Source organism: Ranitomeya variabilis, chromosome 1 (genome assembly GCF_051348905.1).
Source record: "Ranitomeya variabilis isolate aRanVar5 chromosome 1, aRanVar5.hap1, whole genome shotgun sequence".
Taxonomy (NCBI): Eukaryota; Metazoa; Chordata; class Amphibia; order Anura; family Dendrobatidae; genus Ranitomeya; species Ranitomeya variabilis.
In genome coordinates, this window is record NC_135232.1 from 31,655,614 (window position 1) to 31,677,708 (window position 22,095).

The 22,095-nt window shown below is 44.6% G+C and overlaps 1 protein-coding gene across 1 annotated transcript in view; it reads left to right on the plus strand.

Annotated features, from left to right (window-relative positions):
- Positions 1 to 22,095, plus strand: part of SLC45A2 (solute carrier family 45 member 2) — a 118,298-nt gene that overhangs the window by 14,691 nt on the left and 81,512 nt on the right. The window contains exon 2 of the mRNA XM_077281822.1: positions 20,721 to 20,903. Within this exon, the coding sequence (XP_077137937.1) occupies positions 20,721 to 20,903 (183 nt within the window). The remainder of the gene's footprint in view (positions 1 to 20,720; positions 20,904 to 22,095) is intronic.

The following is a 22,095-nucleotide window of genomic DNA, read 5'->3' on the forward strand; positions in this document are numbered from 1 at the left end:
CCAATATTTGTGGGGGCCTCTGTCTGCCTTTTGGGGAATTTTCTCTAGAGGTGAGCCAGGACTATATTTTCCTCTGCCAGGATTAGTTAGTCCTCCGGCCGGCGCTGGGCGTCTAGGGATAAAACGCAGGCTACGCTACCCGGCTACTGTTAGTTGTGCGGCAGGTTTAGTTCATGGTCAGTTTAGTTTCCATCCTTCCAAGAGCTAGTTCTATGTTTGCTGGGCTATGTTCTCTTGCCATTGAGAACCATAACAGCCAAGTCTGTGATGCCAAGGGATGAGAGGATCTGTTATAATAGGGAATGGTCCACTGTGTCAAAGGCAGAGGACAGGTCCAGGAGGAGGAGGACAGTCGCTTGGCCTTGGCAGTTAATTGGTCATTGGTGACCTTAGTTAGGGCAGTTTCAGTGGAGTGGTGTGACCGGAAGCCAGATTGTAAGCGGTCGAAGAGGGACCGACAGCATACACACCGCTCACATATCAGACACAGGCAGCACACACCCAGCGCTCACATAGCAGACACAGGTAGCACACAAATATCAAAAGACTGACCATCACTTCCAAACAAATCAGATGTGAACAGGAGCTACTGCTACAGAAGCCATCAACATATATAACCAATAATTGAAGTAGCACTCTGTAACGCTATAGCATGTAAACATGAAATATGTGATATTTGAATAGCATTACTGCACTAGAAAATACGAAATATTGAGAATACTTATTGCATAAATTGCCCAATTCATGTGTACCCGGCAGTCACGATAAGGCGATTCTCCCAGCAAAAAGTTTGCATGCTATAGTGCTGCAGAGCTACAGCAGGATCCTACCTTCTCATATAAATGTAGGCTGTTGCCTAAGAGAAGATTCACATTAGGCAGATTCCCAGCAACAAGAATCGCCTTATCGTGGTTGCCCGGTAAGCAAGAATTGGATAATTTTAAAGTATTTCCAATTTTACATATTTTCTAGTGCAGTAATGCAAATCAAATTTCTTAGATTTCATGTTTGCACACTATAGCGCTACAGAGTTCTACTTTGTTTGTTGATTATAATTATACATGACGACCACATACATATCAGACACAGGCAGCACACACTGCTCACGTATCAGACACAGGCAGCACACACACTGCTCACGTATGGGCCCTGGCATATCCAGTGCCTCATTGGTTAATGTAAGCACCCATCATAGAGATTCTACCACTGACAGGAGTTTGTAATAACCAATGAGCGCTCTCCTTTGCATTGAAGGAAAGTGCTGATTGGTTGCAGAGCTGTAGAGGAGCTGCCGGCCCAGCGGTCTACAGCTGCATATAGGAGCAGTGGGGGCCGCCTGGGGGTCACGGGTTGTGCACCCATTAGAATGTATTTGCACTTGACAATTTTTCTTTTTCGGAATGACTGTATGAAGAAAAGAAATCAATGGCAAAAATAACATTTTTGTTTTTCTGAGACCTTTCTTTGGTTTTGATTTGCAAATCGAATCCAAATCATTCAAATGAACAGGTCCATTAAAAAAGTCATTGAACTCAGATGTAGAAGTTAACAAAAAAGGTTTGAACGACCCTGAATCGGTGTGAGTTCTCCATTGCCAGGGCTAGTAAGTGGTTTTGGTGCCCAGGATGCCGGGCAGAGGATTGTTGGCACAGATGCCAAAGTCTTGAGGTTTTACAGTAGTTAGTTGGCTGGATGTAAATCAGCAAATGATTTGTGCTTCACTGGAGTTGAATGAATCTTTTGAGCTTCGAATTTGATAACTTTGATGAATTTTCCTCCCAAAATTGATTTTCAATGAGTAAATTAACTGCAAATCTCAATTCTGAAAAGCGTCCAATTGTTCTGAAAATGCTTAGCAACTAACTTCTGCTGCCCAAACGCAGCTAGCATGTGTCAGAGCCTGGTGCACAATTCCAGCCAGGTATACAATAACTTTAACCCCCTGAACAGCCCAAATCAGTTTTCACCTTCCTGACCGGACCAATTCTGACCACTGTCACGTTGAGGTAATAACTCTGGAAAACTTCAAAGGATCCCCATGATTTTGAGACTTTTGTTTGTGACATATTGTACTTCATGACAGCGGTAAAATTTGTTCAAAATAACTTGCATTTATTTGTGAAAATATTTGAAATTTGGTGAAAATTTTGAAAACGTCACAATTTTCAAAATTTTATTTTTATGCCCTTAAATCAGTTATAACACATGAAATAGTTAATAAATAACATTTCCCACATGTCTACTTTTATATCTGTATACTTTTTTAAACGTAGAAAAGAAATGTTCGATTTTCTAACAATTTACAAAACCAATTTTCAGGGACCACATCACATTTGAAGTGACTTTGAGGGGCCTATATGACCCTATAAAATACACAAAAATGACACCATTCCAAAAACTGCACCCCTCAAAGTGCTCAAAACCACATTTAATAAGTATTAACCCCTCAGATGTGTCACAGGAATCAAAGCAATGTGGAATGAAAAAATTAAAATGTTACTTTTTTCCACAAAAATATTGATTTAGCCCCAAATTAACCATGCAATTTGTCCTAAGTACACCGATAACCCATATGCGGTGGAAAACTACTGTTTGGGCGCACGGCAGGGCTCGTAAGGATAGGAGCATCATTTGACTTTTGGAACCCAAAAACAGTCTGGAATCAATAGCAAATGCCATGTCACATTTGATGAGCCATTGACGTACCAAACCAGTGGAAACCCCTACAATTAACCTCATTTTTTTTTTTAAACTACACCTCTAGAGTATAAACTCATGAAGACCTTTGACACACTCAGTGCAGGAATGAATGTTTTGCATGGATTTGTATCTTTTTGCATCAATTAAGGAATTTGCTCTTCAGACCTTCTGGGGTCATCACAACATAGAACCAGACCCATGCAAGGGACCATAAAACATTAAGACTTCCTTATTTATGAACTGTTCCAATATCTATGTCTATCCCGTCACTTGTCTTATCTATTGCCTTCTTTCTCTCTGTGCTGTGTTGTGTATAAATATGTGATTTCTTCAGAATTTGAATTAGTCTTTACCCGATGAAGAGACCTGAGTAGTCTCGAAAGTTTGCAGTTTGTTACCATCTTTCCGGTTAGCCATTAACAGGTATCAACCACTGAGGACTCTCAATTCTAAATATTTTTCTACACCTCTAGAGGAATTCTTCTGGCTATGTAGTGAGCATTTTTAACTTTTAGGCAATTCACCGAATTGTGAAACATTAGCCCGTGTAAATAAAAAATGACCATTTTTTCACTAAAATGTTGTTTTGGTCCCAAGCTTTTAATTTTCAAAAGGGATAATTTAAGAAAATGAATGGTACATTTTGTTAAGTAATTTCTACTGAGTACGCCAATACCCCATATGTGGTCAAAAACTACTTTTGAGGCACAGTGCAAAGGTCAGAAGGAATGGAGCACCATTTTGGAGTTCAGATTTTTCTTAGAATGGTTTGAGGGAGCCGTGTCACATTAGTAGAGCCCCTGAGGTGTCAAAACAGCAGAACCCCCCCATATATGACCCCATTTTACAAACTACACCTCTCAATGAATTCATCTAGGGGTGCAGTGATTATATTGATACCACATGTGCCTCACAGAGTTTTATACCATTGACGCTTTTGTTGAAAATGGAAATATCCACCATATTGGCTGTACTTATGGCGAGACTTGGGAGGGACGGAGCCCTATTTGATTCTTGGCAAACAGAATATCGTAGAATAGTTTATCTACAGGTTAAATGATGATTTTGACTCCATGGATGATTACTAGTCATGAGCAAATGTGTTCAGATAACGTGTTATCTGAGCATGCTTGGATGTTATCAGAGTATCTTGCACTTGCTCGGATGATACATTTTATGTTTTGCGGCTTGTTTGTTAGACAGTCCCAACACATGCAGGGATTGCAGCCGCAGAGACTCAAACATATTATCTGAGCACGCCCAAGATACTCCGATAACACCCAAGCATGCTGGGTTAACACTAGTGTTGAGCATTCCGATACCGCAAGTATCGGGTATCGGCCGATACTTGCGGGTATCGGAATTCCGATACCGAGATCCGATACTTTTGTGATATCGGGAATCGGTATCGGGATTAATATCAATGTGTAAAAGAAAGAATTAAAATAAAAAATAGGGATATACTCACCTCTCTGATGCAGCCTGCACCTTACCGAGGGAACCGGCAGCCTTCTTTGCTTAAAATGCGCGCGTTTACTGCCTTCCGTGATGTCACAGCTTCTGATTGGTCGCGTGCCGCCCATGTGACCGCGACGCGACCAATCACAACAAGCCGTGACGTAATTTTCAGGTCCTGATGCCTAATTCTAGGCATTCAGGATTTGAAAATTACGTCACGGCTTGTGATTGGTCGCGTGCTGCCCATGTGACCGCGACGCGACCAATCACAAGCCGTGACGTAATTTTCAAATCCTGAATGCCTTGAATTAGGCATCAGGACCTGAAAATTACGTCACGGCTTGTTGTGATTGGTCGCGTGCCGCCCATGTGACCGCGACGCGACCAATCAGAAGCCGTGACGTCACGGAAGGTGTTGTGAATTTGGATTCTGGGCTCCCCCGGTGGCTACTGGTGGAATTGAACTGGTGTCTTCATCTTCTCTGTTCACCTGTTCCCATCAAGATGTGGGAGTCGCTATATAACCTTGCTGCTCTGTTAGTTGCTTGCCGGTCAACAATGTTATCAGAAGCCTCTCTGTGCTTGTTCCTGCTCCTAGACAACTACTAGATAAGTTGGACTCTTGTCCATGTTTGTTTTTGCATTTTGTTCCAGTTCACAGCTGTAGTTTCGTTACTGTGTCTGGAAAGCTCTTGTGAACGGGAATTGCCACTCTGGTGTTATGAGTTAATGCCAGAGTTTTAAAGTAATTTCTGGATGGTGTTTTTTGATAGGGTTTTCAGCTGACCATGAAAGTGTCCTTTCTGTCTTCTGCTATGTAGTAAGTGGACCTCAAATTTGCTAAACCTATTTTCATACTACGTTTGTTATTTCTTCTCAACTCACCGCCAATACATGTGGGGGGCCTCTGTCTCCTTTAGGGGTATTTCTCTAGAGGTGAGCTAGGACTAATATTTTCCTCTGCTAGCTTTATTTAGTCCTCCGGCTGGGCTGGGCATCTAGAATCAACGTAGGCATGCTACCCGGCCACTGCTAGTTGTGCGTTAGGTTTAGTTCATGGTCAGCTCAGTTCCCATCTTCCAAGAGCTAGTTCCTATATATGCTTATGCTATGTTCTCTTGCCATTGAGATCATGACAGTTTGACCGGCCCGCAAAGTGTTAATTGTTTGGGCTGAAGCAGGAGAAAAAGAAGTGTTGAAGGGAAATTTTTTTTTTTTCCCCTCAGAGTTTGGCTGCCTAGCCCTTAATTGCTGTCTAGCTGCTTCTTACCTCCTCTTAACCCTTGAATGGCTCTGTGTCCACCTGTTTGTAATGGATCTTCAGAGTGTAACTGCAGGTTTGAATAATCTCGCCACGAAGGTACAAAATTTGCAAGATTTTGTTTGTCATGCACCTGTATCTGAGCCGAGAATTCCTTTGCCGGAATTTTTCTCGGGGAATAGATCCGGGTTTCAGAATTTTCGAAATAATTGCAAATTATTTTTGTCTCTGAAATCTCGCTCTGCCGGAGACCCTGCACAGCAGGTCAGGATTGTGATTTCCTTGCTCCGGGGCGACCCTCAAGACTGGGCTTTTTCATTGACACCAGGGGATCCTGCGTTGCTCAATGTGGATGCGTTTTTTCTGGCCTTGGGGTTGCTTTATGACGAACCTCATTTGGAGCTTCAGGCAGAAAAAACTTTGATGTCCCTATCTCAGGGGCAAGATGAAGCGGAAATTTACTGCCAAAGATTCCGTAAATGGTCTGTGCTTACTCAGTGGAATGAGTGCGCCCTGGCGGCGACTTTCAGAGAGGGTCTCTCTGATGCCATTAAGGATGTTATGGTGGGGTTCCCTGTGCCTGCGGGTCTGAATGAGTCCATGACAATGGCTATTCAGATCGATAGGCGTTTGCGGGAGCGCAAACCAGTGCACCATCTGGCGGTGTCCACTGAGAAGTCGCCAGAGAGTATGCAGTGTGATAGAATTCTGTCCCGAAGCGAGCGGCAGAATTTTAGACGGAAAAATGGGTTGTGTTTCTATTGTGGTGATTCTACTCATGTTATATCAGCATGCTCTAAGCGCACTAAAAAGCTTGGTAAATCTGTTTCCATTTGCACCTTACCGTCTAAATTTATTCTATCTGTGACCCTGATTTGCTCTTTGTCATCTATTACCACGGACGCCTATGTCGACTCTGGCGCCGCTTTGAGTCTTATGGATTGGTCCTTTGCCAAACGCTGTGGGTATGATTTAGAGCCTTTGGAGACTTCTATTCCTCTGAAGGGGATTGACTCCACCCCATTGGCTAATAATAAACCACAATACTGGACACAAGTAACTATGCGTATTAATCCGGATCACCAGGAGATTATTCGCTTTCTGGTGCTGTATAATCTACATGATGATTTGGTGCTAGGATTGCCTTGGCTGCAATCTCACAACCCAGTCCTCGACTGGAGAGCTATGTCTGTGTTGAGCTGGGGATGTAAGGGGGCTCATGGGGATGTACCTGTGGTTTCCATTTCATCATCCATTCCCTCTGAAATTCCTGAGTTCCTGTCTGACTATCGTGACGTCTTTGAAGAATCCAAGCTTGGTTCGTTACCTCCGCACCGAGAGTGCGATTGTGCCATAGATTTAATCCCGGGTAGTAAATACCCAAAGGGTCGTTTATTTAATCTGTCTGTGCCTGAACATGCTGCTATGCGAGAATATATAAAGGAGTCCTTGGAAAAGGGACATATTCGTCCATCGTCATCTCCCTTAGGAGCCGGTTTTTTCTTTGTGTCAAAAAAAGACGGCTCTTTGAGACCATGTATTGATTATCGGCTTTTGAATAAAATCACTGTTAAATATCAATACCCATTGCCGTTGCTGACTGATTTGTTTGCTCGCATAAAGGGGGCCAAGTGGTTCTCTAAGATTGACCTTCGTGGGGCGTATAATTTGGTGCGAATCAGGCAGGGGGATGAGTGGAAAACCGCATTTAATACGCCCGAGGGCCACTTTGAGTATTTAGTGATGCCTTTTGGTCTTTCTAATGCTCCGTCAGTTTTCCAGTCCTTTATGCATGATATTTTTCGCGATTATTTGGATAAATTTATGATTGTGTATCTGGATGATATTCTGATTTTTTCGGATGACTGGGACTCTCATGTCCAGCAAGTCAGGAGGGTTTTTCAGGTTTTGCGGTCTAATTCTTTGTGTGTGAAGGGTTCTAAGTGTGTTTTTGGGGTACAGAGGATTTCCTTTTTGGGATATATTTTTTCCCCCTCTTCCATTGAAATGGATCCTGTCAAGGTTCAAGCTATTTGTGATTGGACGCAGCCCTCTTCTCTTAAGAGTCTTCAGAAATTTTTGGGCTTTGCTAACTTTTATCGTCGATTTATTGCTGGTTTTTCGGATATTGCTAAGCCATTGACCGATTTGACTAAGAAGGGTGCTGATGTTGCTGATTGGTCCCCTGATGCTGTGGAGGCCTTTCGGGAGCTTAAGCGCCGTTTTTCCTCTGCCCCTGTGTTGCGTCAGCCTGATGTTGCTCTACCTTTTCAGGTTGAGGTCGACGCTTCTGAGATCGGAGCTGGGGCAGTGTTGTCGCAGAAAAGTTCTGACTGCTCCGTGATGAGGCCTTGTGCCTTCTTTTCCCGTAAATTTTCGCCCGCTGAGCGGAATTATGATGTTGGGAATCGGGAGCTTTTGGCCATGAAGTGGGCTTTTGAGGAGTGGCGCCATTGGCTCGAGGGGGCCAGACATCAGGTGGTGGTATTGACTGACCACAAAAATTTGATTTATCTTGAGACCGCCAGGCGCCTGAATCCTAGACAGGCGCGCTGGTCATTATTTTTCTCTCGGTTTAATTTTGTGGTGTCATACCTACCGGGTTCTAAGAATGTTAAGGCGGATGCCCTTTCTAGGAGTTTTGAGCCTGACTCGCCTGGTAACTCTGAGCCCACAGGTATCCTTAAGGATGGAGTGGTATTGTCAGCCGTTTCTCCAGACCTGCGGCGGGCCTTGCAGGAGTTTCAGGCGGAGAGACCTGATCGTTGCCCACCTGATAAACTGTTTGTTCCTGATGATTGGACCAGTAGAGTCATCTCTGAGGTTCATTCTTCTGCGTTGGCAGGTCATCCTGGCATTTTTGGTACCAGGGATTTGGTGGCAAGGTCCTTCTGGTGGCCTTCCCTGTCACGAGATGTGCGAGGCTTTGTGCAGTCTTGTGACGTTTGTGCTCGGGCCAAGCCTTGTTGTTCTCGGGCTAGTGGATTATTGTTGCCCTTGCCTATTCCTAAGAGGCCTTGGACGCACATCTCGATGGATTTTATTTCAGATCTGCCTGTTTCTCAGAAGATGTCTGTCATCTGGGTGGTGTGTGACCGTTTTTCTAAGATGGTCCATTTGGTTCCTCTGCCCAAGTTACCTTCTTCTTCCGAGTTGGTTCCTCTGTTTTTTCAAAATGTTGTTCGTTTGCATGGTATTCCTGAGAATATCGTTTCTGACAGAGGGACCCAATTCGTGTCTAGATTTTGGCGGGCATTCTGTGCTAGGATGGGCATAGATTTATCTTTTTCGTCCGCTTTCCATCCTCAGACGAATGGCCAGACCGAGCGGATTAATCAGACCCTGGAGACATATCTGAGGTGTTTTGTGTCTGCTGACCAGGATGATTGGGTTGCTTTTTTGCCATTGGCGGAGTTCGCTCTCAATAATCGGGCCAGCTCTGCCACTTTGGTGTCCCCGTTTTTCTGTAATTCGGGGTTTCATCCTCGATTTTCCTCTGGTCAGGTGGAATCTTCGGATTGTCCTGGAGTGGATGCTGTGGTGGAGAGATTGCATCAGATCTGGGGGCAGGTGGTGGACAATTTGAGGTTGTCCCAGGAGAAGACTCAGCTTTTTGCCAACCGCCACCGTCGTGTTGGTCCTCGGCTTTCTGTTGGGGATTTGGTGTGGTTGTCTTCTCGTTTTGTCCCTATGAGGGTCTCTTCTCCTAAGTTTAAGCCTCGGTTTATCGGCCCGTATAAGATATTGGAGATTCTTAACCCTGTTTCCTTCCGTTTGGACCTCCCTGCATCCTTTTCTATTCATAACGTTTTTCATCGGTCATTATTGCGCAGGTATGAGGTACCGGTTGTGCCTTCCGTTGAGCCTCCTGCTCCGGTGTTGGTTGAGGGTGAGTTGGAGTACGTTGTGGAGAAAATCTTGGACTCTCGTGTTTCCAGACGGAGACTCCAGTATCTGGTCAAGTGGAAGGGATACGGCCAGGAGGATAATTCTTGGGTGAATGCATCTGATGTTCATGCCTCCGATCTGGTTCGTGCCTTTCATAGGGCCCATCCTGATCGCCCTGGTGGTTCTGGTGAGGGTTCGGTGCCCTCTCCTTGAGGGGGGGTACTGTTGTGAATTTGGATTCTGGGCTCCCCCGGTGGCTACTGGTGGAATTGAACTGGTGTCTTCATCTTCTCTGTTCACCTGTTCCCATCAAGATGTGGGAGTCGCTATATAACCTTGCTGCTCTGTTAGTTGCTTGCCGGTCAACAATGTTATCAGAAGCCTCTCTGTGCTTGTTCCTGCTCCTAGACAACTACTAGATAAGTTGGACTCTTGTCCATGTTTGTTTTTGCATTTTGTTCCAGTTCACAGCTGTAGTTTCGTTACTGTGTCTGGAAAGCTCTTGCGAACGGGAATTGCCACTCTGGTGTTATGAGTTAATGCCAGAGTTTTAAAGTAATTTCTGGATGGTGTTTTTTGATAGGGTTTTCAGCTGACCATGAAAGTGTCCTTTCTGTCTTCTGCTATGTAGTAAGTGGACCTCAAATTTGCTAAACCTATTTTCATACTACGTTTGTTATTTCTTCTCAACTCACCGCCAATACATGTGGGGGGCCTCTGTCTCCTTTCGGGGTATTTCTCTAGAGGTGAGCTAGGACTAATATTTTCCTCTGCTAGCTTTATTTAGTCCTCCGGCTGGGCTGGGCATCTAGAATCAACGTAGGCATGCTACCCGGCCACTGCTAGTTGTGCGTTAGGTTTAGTTCATGGTCAGCTCAGTTCCCATCTTCCAAGAGCTAGTTCCTATATATGCTTATGCTATGTTCTCTTGCCATTGAGATCATGACAGGAAGGCAGTAAACGCGCGCATTTTAAGCAAAGAAGGCTGCCGGTTCCCTCGGTAAGGTGCAGGCTGCGTCGGAGAGGTGAGTATATCAATATTTTTTATTTTAATTCTTTATTTTACACATTAATATGGATCCCAGGGCCTGAAGGAGAGTTTCCTCTCCTTCAGACCCTGGGAACCATCAGGGATACCGTCCGATACTTGAGTCCCATTGACTTGTATTGGTATCGGGTATCGGTATCGGATTAGATCCGATACCTTGCCGGTATCGGCCGATACTTTCCGATACCGATACTTTCAAGTATCGGACGGTATCGCTCAACACTAGTTAACACATTATCCAAGCATGTTTGATCATCATTAGTCCAGAAACAAGCCGCAGTGGATGTTGCTCAGAGAAGATTGCTAATCTGCCAGTGTAGTGCCCAATACATTGTAGTGCCCATACATTATGCCCAGCTCGTGCTTATTGACACATGCACTCATAAATTAAGTAGGCTATAGAAATGGCAAACATGTGTTTTATGCACACTGTGAGCTCAGAAAGAAGGGGGCACTTGAATATGGAAGTGCAGAATTCACTGGTCTTCTTTTGGCAGTGAGTGAGGAATCGTAGCGCTTTTCCAGAGCCTTTGTACTACCAGTAATGTGTAAGCCCCCTATATTTCCTTTAACAGATGATGGACCTGAATGGGGCTTGCTTTTTTTGTGAATTGAGTTGAAGCTTTTATTGGGACATTTTACATAACAATTGAGATCACATTTATCCTGCGCTCTACGCTGAGCACTTACATCGGGGTTTCCATTTAAATCTTCAAATAACGTGATTCAGATGAAACCCCAAGGGACTTCATTCACTATCTATAATGAGGCAGCAGTTACCTGTTTTTAGAGGTTTCCTTCTTTTCAAAAGTGCACAAAACTGTGGCGGACTGCGCTTTTATGCACGCTTAAAAAGACAGACACCACCGGGTCATATGCCTGAGAACGTCCTCATTGTCTTCATCTGCCTCATTATAGGGGATCTTTCACTGGGGATTCTGTCTGAATCACGTATTTCAGAGATTTACACAAACTCCGGTGTAAGGATTCAGTATAGAGCACAGGATAAATATGCGCCAAGCCTTACTGCGATATCTGGGAGGCAGAATGAACAAATCAACAGCAGGTGAAGAATTTGGTTTTATTTATTTTTACGCCACTTCTTGTGCGGTATAAGTGATTTGATGACTTTATTCTTTGGGTCAGTGTGATTACAGTGATCCCAGATTTATATCTTTTTTATGTTTGGCTGCTGTTACACACAAAAAAATCTTTTTTGCAAAATAAAGTTTCTACATCTCCATATATTGAGAGCTATAATTTTTATATATTGCTGCTGGCAGAGTCATGTGAAGGCTTCTTTTTTGCAGGACAAGTTGACGTTTTTATTGGTACCATTTTCGGCCACATAACATTTTTTGATCTCTTTTTTTATTTAAATTTTTGGGAGGCAGAGTGAACAAAAACCAGCAATTCGAGAATTTGTTTTTTTTTTTTTTACACCATTCACCATATATGCAAAATGATAAGGCATTATTCTTCGGGTCAGTACGATTTCTGTGATACCTCGTATATATATTTTTTTATCTTTTGGTGCTTTCACACAATAAAAAATATTTTAGGGAAAGCATTGTTTTTGCATCTCTTTACTCTTAGTGGTATAACTTTTGTATTTCTTTGCTACCAGATGTGCGGCAACCTACTTTTATGGGGTTATTGGTTGGCTTTGGTACGATGAAAAGTTTCTGCAGTGAACGTCAGTCCAGCCTAGTTTCCAATGGAATCATAAAGCTGTTAACATGTGGTTCTGGTTGATGACTGCACCCTAGTCTGCTTCTCAGTACTTTCCCAAGTCCACTTGAGGTTCTGCCAATTTTGGGGAATCTAGGGTGGGTACCTGGAATGAACTTTGCTGCAGTTTTAAAAAGAGAGTGCAATTTTGGGGCATTGTGCAAGTTTGAGCACGAATGCTCCAGTTTAAGGTGATCCAATAGCTACTCCCAAGTGTTTTAAAAAAGGAAAGGGAAAATCTGGAGAAACTGCAGGTAAAAGGGATGACGCCGGTGAAATTAGAGCCGATGAAGCCATATTTAAATAGATACCTGGACAGCAAAGCGGTGGCATTTTGGGGAAGGGTTTTTACTATGGCTTCAGAATCTCTACCTATGTGGACTTCCACGGCCTGTTGTTTCAACCATTCATGACATATGACATATATATGCATCATATGTGGTGTCTCGCCCTTTGTTGTGGGCTCCGGAGCTTAGCCTGCATCTTTTCTGGCAAATGACAGCTGATTTTATCAGCTGACATGTGCTCCTAACAGCCACGGGTGGAATCGCGATCCACCCGCAGCTGTTAACATGGTTAATGTCACTGTTAATCTTTGACAGCTGCATTTAACATGATCGCATCGGAATCGCGTCACTAGCTTTGCCCAAGGGCGCCACTGTCACATAATCACAGGGCTCCAATGGGTTGGCATGACAATCCAGGGACTGCCCGAAACCCCCGTGGTTGTCACTGCCAATCTGCTATGAGGGCTGCTCTGTGGCCTGCGTTCATAGCAGATGAGAATTTCTGCTACACATAACAGGACTGGATCCCCACTATGTATATTTAATGGTATGTAGTTCATTCATCTGCTGTATATGTCCTGCATGTCTCCTGTGACCTCTTTCCATCTCTACAAGCAGATTTAATGGTATATAGTTCATTCATCTTACTGAGATGGTCCTTGATGCTGTAAGCTCATGTCACTTGTTCAAAGACTTTTTATGATCCATGCTGGCCTGCAAACTTGTTTATTTATCTCTCCATTTATTGTCTCCTGCTGTCTTAACTTAGTTGATTGATTGCTAACGAGTCAAATTTGTTATAGATCTGAGAGCAAAGCTCCTATATATTCAGACGGGGCATTTATGCACATTTTATTTCAAGTAAATTTTTTCAAAAATCCCCTGCAGTTAATCATGAAAGTTAGACAGGGCAGGAGGCAGGTAAGACATTAAAGAAACCTATTTCCGGTACACTTGCATTGCATTAAATATGCACCATATGCATTTGTCTAATTTATATTCTGGCTGCTGCATTCACACACCTCCACCGTTCTTGCACAAACTCTTTACACTCCATTTTTATCAGTCCCTCTGTCCTTTCCTTTCCTATGTACAGCACGCAAGCTCTTTTCACAATGCTAAACTGCACAGATCCATTCAGTCCAACCATCCAACACAAGAGATGCTCTCACAAATCACTTAACCATCTGGTCACTCTTTCTATCCTCCTTCTCCTAGTCACTGGTCATATCTCTCCCAACCCCGGCCTTTCATGTTATAGTAAGTCGATCCCCTCAACTACTACACTCTGAAAACCCTCAAATCTCATTAATATTCCCTGGATCACTTTGACACTTGGCTTTCACATTTTTTCTCCTGTAACATCCCCACCCTCTTCATGGGAAACTTCAACATCCCCATTGGTTTTCCCCTCTCTCCATCTGCCACTCACCTTTTATTTCTAACCTCTTCCTTCTGCCTTTCAGTTTACTAGCTCTCCTATGCATTAAGATGGAAACTCCCTGGACCTGGTCTTCTCCTGGCACTGCTCAGTGCATAATTGTACCAACTCCTGTCTCCTGCTCTCTGACCACAACCTTCTTTCATTTTCTGTTAAGAATTGTCATCCCGCTCAGGACATCCCCACTTTCCACACTTATACAAATATACGTGCCATTAACGCCTAGAAACTTATGAAGAAGTTGCAGCCATCATTGGCCATATTCTCCTCCCTCTCATGTCCTGCCTCTGCAGTGTTTCATTATAATGTTTCAGTGCAAAGTGCCCTGGATGAAGCTGCACCTCCTATACATAGAACAACACAGCACAGACGGTGACAACCCTGGCACATGCTGCAAACACGTTTCCTACAGCGATGCTACAGGTGCACCGAATGTCTGTGGAGAAAATCTAATCTACCTGAAGATTTCATTTATTACAAGTTTATGCTTAAAACATACAACTCTGCCCTTCACCTCTCCAAACAAACCTATTTCAACACCTTCATCACCTCACTATCCAATGATCCTAAATGTCTCTTTGACACTTTTCATTCCCTACTCAATCCTAGAGTACAGGCCCCAACCACGGATCTCCGCGCTGACGATCTGGCCAATTACTTCAAAGAAAAAATTGACCATATCTGACAGGAAATTTTCTCCCAATCCCCTCATACCATGCACTGTCTTCACTCCCCCACTGCATCTAGCTCACTCTCTCTTTGAACTAGTCACAGAAGAAGAAGTAATCGGGCTCCTTGCATGTTCTCGCTCTTCTACTTGCACCAGTGACACTATTCCCTTATATCTCCTCCAGTCACTTTCCTCTGCTGTCACCTCTCACCTAACAAAAATATTCAGCCTTTCTTGCTCTTATGGTATCTTTCTCTCCTCATTTAAACATGTCATCATACATCCATTACTTAAAAAACCATCCCTCGACCTGTCTCTAATCTTCCCTTCATCTCTAAACTCCTGGAATGCCTGGTCCACTCCCGTCTTACCCGCTATCTCTCAGATAACTCTCTTCTCGACCATCTTCAATCTGGTTTCCCTTCTTTACACTCTTCTAAAACTGCCCTCACTAAAGTCTCTAATGACCTACTAACAGTTAAATCTAATGGTCACTACTCCATGCTAATTATCCTGGATCTCACTGCAGCATTCGACACTGTGGATCATCAGCCCCTACTCACTATGCTCCGCTCCATTGGCCTCAAGGACACCGTTCTCTCCTGGTTCTCCTCCTATCTCTCTGACCGATCCTTCACTGTATGTTTTGCTGGTTCCTCCTCCTCTCACCTTCCCCTTACTGTTGGGGTTCCTCAAGGATCAGTCCTAGGCCCCCTCCTCTTCTGTTTGTATACTGCCCCTATTGGACAAACAATCAGTAGATTTGGGTTCCAGTACTATTTCTATGCTGATGACACCCAATTATACTCCTCTTCTCCTGATATCACGCCTGCCTTTCTAGAAAACACAAGTGATTCTTACCGATGTCTCTAACATCATGTCCTCCCTCTATCTGAAACTAAACCTGTCAAAAACTGAACTCCTCGTGTTCTCTCCCTCTACTAACCTATCTTTGCCTGACATTGCCGTCTCTGTGTGTGGTTCCACCATTACTCCCAAGCAACATGCCCGCTGCCTTGGGGTCATGCTTGATTTCGAGCTTTCATTCACCCCCCACATCTGATCACTGGCTCGCTCTTGTTATCTACACCTCAAAAACATTTCTAGAATTCGCCCTTTTCTTTCTTTCGACTCTGCAAAAACTCACTGTTTCTCTTATTTATTCTCGTCTGGACTATTGTAACTCTCTACTAATCGTTCTCCCTCTTACCAAACTCTCCCCGCTCCAATCTATCTTGAATGCTGCAGCCAGGATCATATTCCTCACCAACCATTATACCAATGCCTCTACCTTGTGCCAGTCATTACACTGGTTACCCATCCACTCCAGAGTTCAATACAAACTTATCACTCTCACCCACAAAGCTCTCCACTGTTCAGCACCACCCTACATCTCCTCCCTCATCTCAGTCTACCACCCTACCCGTGCCCTCTGTTCTGCTAATAACCTAAGGTTAACATCCTAAATAACCTCTCGCTCCCATCTCCAAGACTTCTCACATGCTGCGCCAATTCTCTGGAATGCACTACCCAGGATAATTCGATTAATCCCCAATCCACACAGTTTTTAGCGTGCTCAAAAAACGTATTTCTTCAGACTGGCCTACCGCCTCAACACATGCACGCCGTGCGACGCCTGCTGGATACACTATGAAAGCAGACATGTCACCAGGTTTCATAATACAATATGCGCACATGTTAACATAGATCTGTTAGACCTCATAAACCTGGTGTATTTACTTTGAAAATCAATATCAGAATGGATATATGATCCTAAGATTAAGATGTGCATTTTATGATTCCAACCTTGAGCCAAAGTGTATTCCACCCAGCATGATTGATATTTGCCACTCGTACTGAACAGCGAGATCTCCGTAGCAATAGGAAGAAGGGGCACTGGGAAGCTGTCAGTTGTGGTTGGTGGGAGGAGAGTCAGCAGGGAGGAGAGACATTGAGGAGCTTTCAATTGTGCTTAGCAGGCAGAGAATCAGCAGGGAGGGGAGACACTGAGGAGCTTTCAGTCGTGCTTGGTGGATGGAGAATCAACAGGGAGAAGGAACACCTGAGGATCTGTTAATCATGAAGAGTGGGTGGGGATTGAGTTAAACGTTCATTAATCATTATAGCCAATGAGACATGGATTTTCAATGTAAATACAACAGCCTCATTAGGCCTAAAAGATCGAGTTAAAAGGTATGCAGTTTATATTGTGAAATCTGGTGACAGATCTGGGATTATGTTACATTAGAGAAAAATCCCTTTTCTATGAATGTCTGATATTGCAGTATTTTATTTATTGAGGCTGGGTTGTAATACCAGATACAGCTCCTGCAGAAGAATGTGCTGAGGACCGGCACCCTGGATTACTACTCTAGTTAGTTAGTTGATAGTTGACATTGTGCTGTGACTGTCTGCTGTGCTAGGGGAGGGAGGGCACTAATACTCTCAGAATTTGGAAATCCCAGTAAACTTACTGATTGATGTTTCTGAAACATCACCCCACTTACTGGCATGAGGCTGAGCTGTTACACTAGAAACAACCTATGGAAAAGATGGTCAAGATTTCCGTTTATGTTGGCAGTCACATTAAGTGGCATTAGTTGGCATTATCTGTTCTGAGAATTCAGGATCAGCTGTGACTGCAAGAGATGAAGCTCTCGAAATAATTTTCCTTCTTCACAGTTGATAGAGGTAGCATACCAAAAAAGGCCATTTTCATTTAAAACTAATTTCAGTACAAATGAAGCATTAAAATTCCAAAATGTGATATCTGCAGATTAACCCCTGGTGCTGTGCTGTCCTGCACTGACACCGAGGAGGGATTTAACCAAACTGGAGGATTTTGTGCTTTTTAATTTTGGATACACCTGAAATTGTGTCTGTAATTAATAGGAACGTCTGGTTTTATTTTAAGATTTCAGAGCAATATCAAGTCAATAGGAAAATTTACTGAGACACCAGCCTTTTGATAAATTGGTCACATCTTTGCCTAGCTGTGCTCCCTGTCATGATTCTCAATGGCGAGAGAACTTAGCCCAGCATATATGAGAACTAGCTCTTGGAAGATGGAAACTATACTGACCATGAACTAAACCTGCCGCACAACTAGAAGTGGCCGGGTAGCATGCCTACGTTTTTTAACCCTAGATGCCCAGCGCCAGCCGGAGAACTACCTAATCCTAGCAGAGGAAAAGACAGTCCTGGCTCACCTCTAGAGAAATTTTCCCAAAAGGCGGACAGAGGCCCCCACATATATTGGCGGTGATTTTAGATGAAATGACAAACGTAGTATGAAAATAGGTTTAGCAAAATCGAGGTCCGCTTTCTAGATAGCAGGAAGACAGAAAGGACACTTTCATGGTCAGCAGAAAACCCTATCAAAACACCATCCAGAAATTCCTTTAAGACTCTAGCATTAACTCATAACACCAGAGTGGCAATTTCCGATCACAAGAGCTTTCCAGACACAGTAACGAAACAGCAGCTGTGAACAGGAACAAAATGCAAAAACACACAAGGACAAAAGTCCAACTTAGCTGGGAGTTGTCTAGTAGCAGGAACAAGCACAGAAGGCTTCTGATTACATTGTTGACCGGCAAGAAACTGACAGAGGAGCAAGGTTATATAGCGACTCCCACATCCTGATAGGAGCAGGTGAACAGAGGGGATGATGCACACAAGTTCAATTCCACAAGTGGCCACCGGGGGAGCCCAGAATCCAATTTCACAACAGCTCCCAAAAAACAATTCAGTGCCTGCCTTGATAAATTCTGGATTTGCTACATAATGTCTGCCATTTCTTGGGTAAATTATGCTAAATCTGTCATGAAGAGGCCGCTCCCTTCTCACTAAACCCCAATCACTTCTTTCATCATTTTTTAAAAATGACAAACCACAAAAAAGTGAAACGTCACAACTTATTTTGTGCAAATAAGGCTTGAACAACTTCTAAAGTACATATTTCTGGTATTAACCCAATTAAAAAATTATATCCAATGATTCTTTTTTATTCTATTTCTTCGATTAGTAACAAAAATATTTATCCTATACAAAACACACCTCTTGCACTGTGCCAATTCTTTTTCTTTTCTTTCTTTCTTCCTTCCTTTCTCGTTCCTCTTTCTTTCTTTTTGTCTGATTCCCGTTTCCTTCCATTCTCTTCTCTGCTTTCTCTTCTGCCTTCCTTTCCCCTTCTGCCTTCCTTTCCCCTTCTTCCTTCCTTTTTCCCCTTCTTCCTTCCTTTTTCCCCTTCCTCCTTCCTTTTTCTCCTTTTGCCTTCCTTTCCCCTTCCGCCTTCCCTTCCGCCTTCCTTCTCTCTTCCGCCTTCCTTCCTTTTCTTTTCCGCCTTCCTTTTCTCTTCTGCCTTCTTTTTCATCTTCTGCCTTCCTTTTCCCCTTCCGCCTTCCTTTTCCCTTCCGCCTTCCTTTTCCGTTCTGTCAGCCTTTTCCCTTCCGCCTTCCTTTTCCCTTCCGTCTTCCTTTTCGCCTTCCTTTTCTCTTCCGCCTTTCTTTTCTCTTCCGCCTTCCTTTTCCCCTTCCACCTTCTTTTCCCCTTGCTCCTTCCTTTTCCCTTCCGCCTGCCTTTTCCCTTTCCGCCTTCCTTTTCCCCTTTCGTCTTCCTTTTCCCTTTCGTCTTCCTTTTCCCTTCCGTCTTCCTTTTCCCTTCCGCCTTCCTTTTCCCTTCCGCCTTCCTTTTCCCTTCCGCCTTCCTTTTCTCTTCCGCCTTCCTTTTCTCTTCCGCCTTCCTTTTCTCTTCCGCCTTCCTTATCTCTTCCGCCTTCCTTTTCTCTTCCGCCTTCCTTTTCTCTTCCGCCTTTCTTTTCTCTTCTGCCTTCCTTATCCCTTCCACCTTCTATTCCCCTTCCGCCTGCCTTTTCCTTTCTGTCTTCCTTTTCCCCTTCCGCCTTCCGCCTTCCTTCCTCCTTCCTATTTCCCTTCTGCCTTCCTTTTCCCCTTCTGCCTTCCTTTATCCTTCCGCCTACCTTTATCCTTCCACCTTCCTTTTCCCCTACCGCCTTCCTTTTCCCCTACCGCCTTCCTTTTCCCTTCCGCCTTCCTTTTCCCTTCCGCCTTCCTTTTCCCTTCCGCCTTCCTTTTCCCTTCCGCCTTCCTTTTCCCTTCTGCCTTCCTTTTCCCTTCTGCCTTCCTTTTCCCCTTCCACCTTCCTTTTCCCCTTTCCGCCTTCCTTTTCCCCTACCGCCTTCCTTTTCCCCTACCGCCTTCCTTTTCCCCTACCGCCTTCCTTTTCCCTTCCGCCTTCCTTTTCCCTTCCGCCTTCCTTTTCCCTTCCGCCTTCCTTTTCCCTTCCGCCTTCCTTTTCCCTTCCGCCTTCCTTTTCCCTTCCGCCTTCCTTCCTCCTTCCGCCTACCTTTATCCTTCCACCTTCCTTTTCCCCTACCGCCTTCCTTTTCCCCTACCGCCTTCCTTTTCCCCTACCGCCTTCCTTTTCCCCTACCGCCTTCCTTTTCCCCTACCGCCTTCCTTTTCCCTTCCGCCTTCCTTTTCCCTTCCGCCTTTTCCCTTCCGCCTTCCTTTTCCCTTCTGCCTTCCTTTTCCCCTTCCACCTTCCTTTTCCCCTACCGCCTTCCTTTTCCCCTACCGCCTTCCTTTTCCCTTCCGCCTTCCTTTTCCCTTCCGCCTTCCTTTTCCCTTCCGCCTTCCTTTTCCCTTCCGCCTTCCTTTTCCCTTCCGCCTTCCTTTTCCCTTCTGCCTTCCTTTTCCCTTCTGCCTTCCTTTTTCCCTTCTGCCTTCCTTTTCCCCTTCCACCTTCCTTTTCCCCTTTCCGTCTTCCTTTTCCCCTTTCCGTCTTCCTTTTCCCCTTTCCGCCTTCCTTTTCCCCTTCCGCCTTCCTTTTCCCCTTCCGCTTTCCTTTCCTTTGTCTTCTTCTGAACAGAGATGTAGATTACACTGTTCTTTCCTCCCTCTGTTGTGAGTGATGACTTCCAGTACGGGTAGTAGTACCTGACACCCCACTATGTTTCCTTTTGCCTCCATACTTAAAACGAATGTGCACAGTTAAGCAACCTGGCATCAATAGTTGTGACCGGCCGGGGAAGCGGAGCCGGGTGGTGCTGTCATATCGCAGCACATCATATGATTTTACCTTCTGGCTGCAGGTGACCCGGGGAGATATCTCGGCTCATTGTGTCATCAGATACAATACAGAACATCTGCTACATCTTGAGCACAGGCTGGTGCGTCACAGTGTAACAGTTCTTTTTTTTTTTTCTATTGCAGCTATATTTACGAACAGCAGTAGCTCGGAGAAGAAGACATGGGCCATCGTCATCACCATGCTCGGAGTTGTGGCCTTTGACTTTGCGGCAGATTTCATTGATGGACCCATAAAGGCCTACCTGTTTGATGTGTGCTCGCACCAGGACAAGGAGCGCGGTCTGCACTACCACGCGCTGCTCACTGGTAAGAGCTGGTACAGGTCTCTGATCATTCCAAGCCATATTGTAGAGCAAGGGGGGCTCCGTGGTCATGAGACTGGGCGCACGTCACCAACCGGTGATTGTGGTCCCGCAGCTTCCCAATCTCAGCACTAGAACTGCTATCTGTGCACCAAGACCACCGGGGACTGGCCACAAGGTCAAAATGAAGACGCGAAGAGGACAAAATAAATCCTTCCGAAATGGCCAATGTCACACGTCCAGTCTAATATTCTCTGAGAATTTTTTTAAAAAAACTTTTTTTTTTACCTGACCAGTCACAGCAGGGAGTCTGCTGTCTGTTTAGGCGACTATTTTAGAATAACCATATTTAAAAATGATCCCATTGCATCCAAGTTTCAGAACATCTGACATACAGAGAAGTCAGCAGCTTATGAGCTGCGACAATAAATCCATCACATATGAAAACGCCCCATCATTAAGTCTGATGTGAGGAACATCGCTGTTCATGAATTTACTTCTCTGTGCTGAAGCCGCCAGTATAATGTGTACATGGTGCAGGACGAGAAGGAGTTAAGATCACTTAGATGTAATAAAGTCTTTGCACATGGCCGTGTTATCATCACCATAGGGGTTACCATAGAATTACATGGGGGAACTTGCTGTATCTCCATGTAATGAGGGTTCTTCTGTCGGATGCAATATAAATCTGACAGTGCAGGCGGTGCCGACCTTGTGTGCTGATGAATGGTCACCCCTCCTGTGGCGCCCCAGGGTCCTGGTCTTCACAGTAGCATTGATTTCCTCACATTCAGAAAGCCGAATACATTGCAGAGAGCGTGCAGGAGACCAGGGGGTGACCAGCCCCGAGCAGGCTGCCTCCTTCTGAGGCACAGAAACCGGTAGCCGGAACACCGAGGATCGTAAGGCCCTCCACGACTTACATCAGAGACCGGCAGGACAGCTGATCTCTACTTTACCTGTCCGACCTAACACCCAGGATGCACGGTGGCACCCCTCTGAGGCCAGGGCATGCTAGAGTCCCAATAAACAGCCTCAAACCACCAGTCATAAGGGTTATGTCCTATCCTACCCGGAGGACATAGAGTGATAACATCTGTGAGGACCTTATGTGAAGCTTTAAGCAGTAAGGGACTACACCACCACGGCGCTAGAGGAAGGCTTTTAATTTCCACCTGGGTAAGGGAACTCGTAAC